Source organism: Pseudophryne corroboree, chromosome 3 (genome assembly GCF_028390025.1).
Source record: "Pseudophryne corroboree isolate aPseCor3 chromosome 3, aPseCor3.hap2, whole genome shotgun sequence".
Lineage (NCBI taxonomy): Eukaryota > Metazoa > Chordata > Amphibia > Anura > Myobatrachidae > Pseudophryne > Pseudophryne corroboree.
Window position 1 is genome coordinate 366,187,398 of NC_086446.1, and position 6,000 is coordinate 366,193,397.

General features: G+C 45.2%; 1 protein-coding gene across 4 annotated transcripts in view; it reads right to left on the minus strand.

The window, feature by feature from the left end:
* The window catches only part of B4GALNT2 (beta-1,4-N-acetyl-galactosaminyltransferase 2 (SID blood group)), a 230,382-nt gene extending 226,692 nt beyond the window's left edge, over positions 1 to 3,690 (minus strand). The window contains exon 1 of one of the 4 annotated variants that reach the window (XR_010244363.1): positions 2,623 to 2,910. Coding sequence is in view for 1 of the 4 variants with exons in the window: in XM_063963545.1 (XP_063819615.1) it covers positions 2,623 to 2,825 (203 nt within the window). In the remaining 3 variants the exon portion in view is untranslated. Of the gene's footprint in view, positions 1 to 2,622; positions 2,911 to 3,627 lie in introns of those variants that run through there. The other 3 variants (XM_063963550.1, XM_063963549.1, XM_063963545.1) reach the window with 3 other exon arrangements.
* Positions 3,691 to 6,000: the final 2,310 nt, after the last annotated feature.

Here is a 6,000-nt window from a genome sequence, read left to right on the forward strand (position 1 = left end):
AATTTTAGTGAGACCATGCCCATTTTATCAAGGCCACGCCCCTCACCTATTTTTAAGCGGGGACATGTCCCATCGCCGGAGCATGGATCGCAGAGCATGAAACCCCTGGTAACGAGCATTAGCCTTGGCAAAGAGTATTACCCTTGGGAACAAGCATGGATCCCAGAACATGAAACCTCTGGCAACGAGCATTGCCCTTGGCAATGAGCATGCATCCCAGAGCATGAAACCCCTGGCAATGATCAGGTAATTTAAAAATAATTAGAAGCTGTACTGTAGGTCATAATGCATCATGGGTATTGCAGTGTGTGGCATAATATGGTGCAGGAGCATAATATGGTGCAAGGGGTATTACTGTGTAGGGCTTAATATGATGGAATGTTTTCTTTCCTGTCATTGGTCGAGGTCTGTTGTTGCAGTGTCAAATACTGGGGTGTAAGGTAGTTCTTTGCTGCAAGCCCATTTTAGAGGGGCCACGCCCATTTCAGCAAGGCCATGCCCTCACACCAGGAAAATACTTTTTTATGTCTGGAGGGTGCACGCATTTTTTAATGTGTAAGGCGGTGTGCAATTTTTTTAATGCTCGCACTGTAAGCCAAATTGTCTAGAAACAGCCCTAGTTAGGCTTATGATCCATTGAGCTTAGATGTACATACCTATCTGGCCAGGGGTAAACTAGAACTTTGTGGGTCCCATAGTAAAATCTTGAAAGAGACTTCCCCCCCTTGCTATTGTGATTACAATGCCCCTTAGGGGCACAGGCGTGCGCAGAGACTGACTGGAGGGTGCCGCTCCGGACTCCCCCCCCCTCCACGGCATTATAGTGATCTCTCGCCTCCCCTGTCCTGGATATAGACTGCTCACCTGGTCCGCTCACCTGGGCCGCCCAGGTGAGCAGTTTATATCCAGGACAGGGGAGGTGAGAGAACACTATAATGCCGTGGAGGGGGGGAAGTCCGGAGCGGCACCCGCCAGTCAGTCTCTGCGCACGCCTGTGCTTAGGGGAGTAGGAGAGGGAGAGTGAGAGTGAGAGTGAGGGGAGTGAGAGACAAAAAGTGTATTAGGGGGAGAGAGAGTGAAAGAGAGGGGGCCAGGGGGAGACAGGGTGTTTCATGGAAAAAAAGAGTGCATGTGAGAAAGAGAGAAAGGAATGACAGGGGATAGATCAAGAAAGGGCATCACAGAGAGAGCATGTCAGCAAGAGAGAGGAGCAGCAAGAGAGGGAGGAGAGTAAGAGATAGATCTCTATCTCTAAGTGTAGAGATAGGGAAAGAGAATGTCAGGGAGAGAGACACTGTCAGCAAGAGAGAGGGAGGGGAAGTGTGTCAGGAGGAGAGTGAGTGAGTGTGTCAGATAGCGGGAGGGGGAGCAAGCACTACCTGACTTAAGCAGAGGTCTCTGATGGGGGGCACTTCCTGTCATTAGGCCCCACCCCCTAAATGACCAATAATAGTGGCACTTGGAGCCAGCCAGGTAGCCCCCCTGGTGCATCCTCCAAGTGGCTGCAGCCCCGGGGGAACAAGGTGTTTTTATGCTATCGGGCACTCTGAACCAGCCAGGTAACATAGAAACATATAGTTTTCTATGTTACCTGGCTGGTTCCGAGTGCCCGATAGCATAAAAATAACCCCGGTTGCAGCCTCGGGAGAACAGGGGTTTTTATGCTATCGGCAGCGGTTCTTAGCAAGGATGAAGAAGAGCTATGGGCTTTGGAGGTTTTCGGTGACTGGGAGCAGGGGGCCCTCGAAGCAGCCTGGACCCCATAGCAGCTGCACCCACAGTAGTTATGCCACTGTATGTGGCTGTGACTAATCTTTTACTGCTGGGTCATTGAAATTTTGGTATATCCTCAAAGAACTTTTCCCATACTTGCCTACCTGACCCTCTCCATGAGGGAGAAAATGCTCTGTTCCTGGACTTTCCTGGTAATGTATGATTGCCATCACCTGTGGTGAGCTAGTTAATTGATAAGAAAGGTGTTTCACCACAGGTGATGGCAATCATACATTACCAGGAAAGTCCAGGAACAGAGCATTTTCTCCCTCATGGAGAGGGTCAGGTAGGCAAGTATGACTTTTCCAGCTCCACAAAAGTCCTAGTCGCAGGTATCTCACCATTTGCCTGAGGATTTTTCAACACATGCAAGGGACTGCACATAGCCGCAGGGAAACTTTTTTTTATCTGGCAATTCGCCACTACCTTTTATGTGAACTGTAAATGTGGAACTGGTAATTAATCATCTTTTTCTTTTCATGTGGAACATTTCTAACAGTCACCAAAAATCTACTCAGCTCCTTGGATTCTAAGTATAAAATGGTGCTTTCCCTGCCCCCAAATTACCTTATTTATGGAGATATGTATGCATGATACATGGATACTTCCCACCTTGTTTTGGTTTTAGAATCTGCATAGCAATAATTATTTTCCATTCTTATATACAGTATTCTCACACTAGTTGTTTCTCTTTGGTTGCATCTGCACATTGTATCGTACTGTTATTGTTTCGTCTACACAAACACAATTTTACCCTGTTAAAACCATACACCTAATTTATATATATATATATATATATATATATATATATATATATATTTATTTTTAATTCCTCATCATTTTACTTACCTGACATTCTCCTGAGGAATAACCAATTTTATTTCACCTTCCAATAACTTTTCCTGTGTCTCTGGCAGAGGTTGAGAAATGCAAGTTGTAGGATAGAACCCTCCAGGTTTGTAGTGAAACAAAGCACTTCCCAGGATAATAATAATCCCACATAGCAGCACCCTCCTAAGAAAATACGTAGGTCTTGTGTTTCTTGCAGTCATGTTTAAATTACTTATACCAAAAAGAGCCCAGGTTTTCTTGAAAAGGTTATGTCGTTGAACAGGTCTCTTGTTTAATACACTCTGAATAACCTGTTACCTGGACACACCCACATACACCCATAATTTACACACGTCATTTAAACTAAAAGAGGCATTAATAGTCAGTAATCAATAATGCATGTGGTTTACCCATTATTTTAGTATCTACATTCGATAATGATGTGATATATAGTTATATAGATGATCAAGTTTGCATTTATTGTGTTCACAGTGTTCTGTGCTTACACATACTGTAGTAGTGAATCCTTTGTTACATGGGAGTACTTGCTCTCAGTGAATGTTGAATGCAATGTTAGTCATACTTGCCTACCTGACCCTCTCCATGAGGGAGAAAATGCTCTGTTCCTGGACTTTCCTGGTAATGTATGATTGCCATCACCTGTGGTGAAACACCTTTCTTATCAATTAACTAGCTCACCACAGGTGGTGGCAATCATACATTACCAGGAAAGTCCAGGAACAGAGCATTTTTTCCCTCATGGAGAGGGTCAGGTAGGCAAGTATGATAGTATTAATAGCATAAACTATTTTATGTGACAGGGGATGAAGATTTCCATTCAGTTTAGGGATGTAAGCAGATAGCAATCTCAGTGCTAGAAAAGTCAGTGTTTATGTTTTTTGTGAACCTGTGTGAATCTGTAATAAGACAATAATCAATTTCAGTAGCTCATAAATGCTATAAAAACAAAGATATAGATGTGATTTTGTCATCATTGCTGTAAAAGCCTTTCTACTTCCTTACATTAGTCATACCTCCCAACCTGTCCCTCTCCAGGAGGGACAGAATGCTCTGCTTCTGGACTCCCCTCTTAATTTATGATTGCCATCACCTGTGCTGAAACACCTTTCTTATTCATTAACCTGTTCAACACAGGTGCTAGCAATCATAAATTAAGAGGGAAGTCCAGAAGCAGAGCATTGTGTCCCGCCTGGAGAGGGTCATGTTGGGAGGTATGCATTAGTTGATGGGTGTTTCAGCAGGAGTGGAGAGGGGATGCGGTCAATTTACCTGCAATCAAAATCCAGACAACCATTGACCGACAGTCAAAATCCTGGCAAGGTCAAAAGCCTGACATGGTCAAAATACTGACATTTAAATACAGACAAGGTAAAATGTCGACAGGCCAAAAAGTCAACATGGGTTTTTCATTATTTTTTTCAATGAAACCGACTTGTTCATAATTACCATCCCAGTGGACCTGGAGGGGGATTATAATAGTGTGCCGAGCGCAGCGAGGGACACGTAACACTTACACAGTGTCCCCATCAACCTACAGTATGTCAACATACACACCAAAAAACAATGAAAAACTCTTGTCGACTTTTGACTTTTTGACCTGTCGACATTTTAAATGTCTGTATTTTGACCTTGTCGATATTTTAAATGTTGGTATTTTGACCTTGTCGGGATTTTGATCGTCAGTCAATTGTTGTCGGGATTTTGCCCGTCCGGATTTTGATTGTAGGTATTTTATACTGATCCCGTGGAGAGTGCAGGAGATTAGTACTTGCGATAAACAGATTGTTCTTGATATCTGAGAGTTGAAATTTATCTTTTGATGTGTTTTTTGTCTGATTTAATCTGTATTATAAACTTTTCATTTTGAATTGAATTGCTGTATTTAAGGGCCTGATTAAGAGATGGACACAATAGCAATAGCTCGCGCCGCAAAAGCGGGCCGTGATTTTTAAACCATGTGAAAAGTAAAACTGGGCACACCACTGCTGAGTAGCATTTTCATTAAACCAATTGTCACCTAGGGTTGGTTATGCATGACATGCGGTCAGAAGACTGCCAGTCAGCATACCTCCACCGGTATCCCGACACCAGAATGCTGGCTTGGGTGGGGCGGGGTGTGAGCACAACAATCCCCTTGCAGGCTTGCTGCACTCGCCATGCTGCGGGCTCTGTGGCTACCATTGTATTCCCACGAGAGGGAATAGGCCCTGCTAGTCGGCATGCCATCTCCTCATCCTTCCCCTCAATCTATCCCACCCTGTCCTCCTTCCATCCCACTACAGACAAGGAAGTGCACTCCCTCATCTTATCCCCCCCCCCCTCCCCTCAACCTGCCCCTGTCATGGACCAGGGACTCACCTCCGGTGATGGTCTCCAGGGGCTCTCTGTCAAATGGTTAGTGCCGCGGCTGCGGAGGTCTGTGAGGGCCACTGGTGATTGTGCGGCCTGCTGTCACCGGAGCACTGTGTAGGGAGGCTGCCTGTATAAGATCCCATGCTCTGCAGCATGGTGCAGGAAAGCAGCCTGAGCAAGAACCCCTTCTCTGGCGTGTCTGCATTACTGGGGGCCGCCATGTTGGAGACCATTTCATAGTATGCCAATGGGATTTGGTCTCTGGTCTCTGGTCTCTTCCAGCAAACACAGGCTAAGCTCTCTGGTAAAAAGGGCCAGTCCGGTTTCAAACCTTGCCAGTGCTTTATGTTTCTGTCCCAGTACAGGTGTCTTAGCACTGCACTCCCACAGGTCCACCTGTGTGCCCTTTCAGTGTCCCTTGGATTTTCAGTTCCACGGAATTGTCACCTCAGCTGTCATTTGCTGCACAACTGCCAGTGGTTACCCCGGCCCCGTGGGTCACAGCCTGCCACTTAGGACAGTGTCTCCTAGAGTTCTATCCGTAGAGGATTTCCCAGCAGTTCTGCAGTGCTCTTTAGCAACGAATAAAAATCATCCATTCTGAAAAACCCCTTCTGTATTCTTCAGTCACGACAATTAACTCTCCAACTTACAAACTCTTCAGTATTCACTAGCAATATCAGACAATCCTTTATTATATGGACTCTTTCAATAACTCTGCCCATGAATACTCTGCATCCTAATCATTTGGAAGTCTTCATAGTTGATCTTTAAATATTTGCACTTATATGTTTTTTCGTTAATAAAAGCATATGAGAAGAAACTACACTTGTCCTCCTCATTTTTTCCTCGCAGAGGCATGCACTTCTACCACTAGCACACATCCAACAGATTCACAAATTCTACCGGCTGTGACAGCCCCCTGGGCCCCCTCCCATCTTCTCCGCTCCCTCTCCCCCACTGCCTGCTCCCACCTTGCTCATCTCTTCAACTTATCACTCTCTACCGGCATCTTTTCCTCAC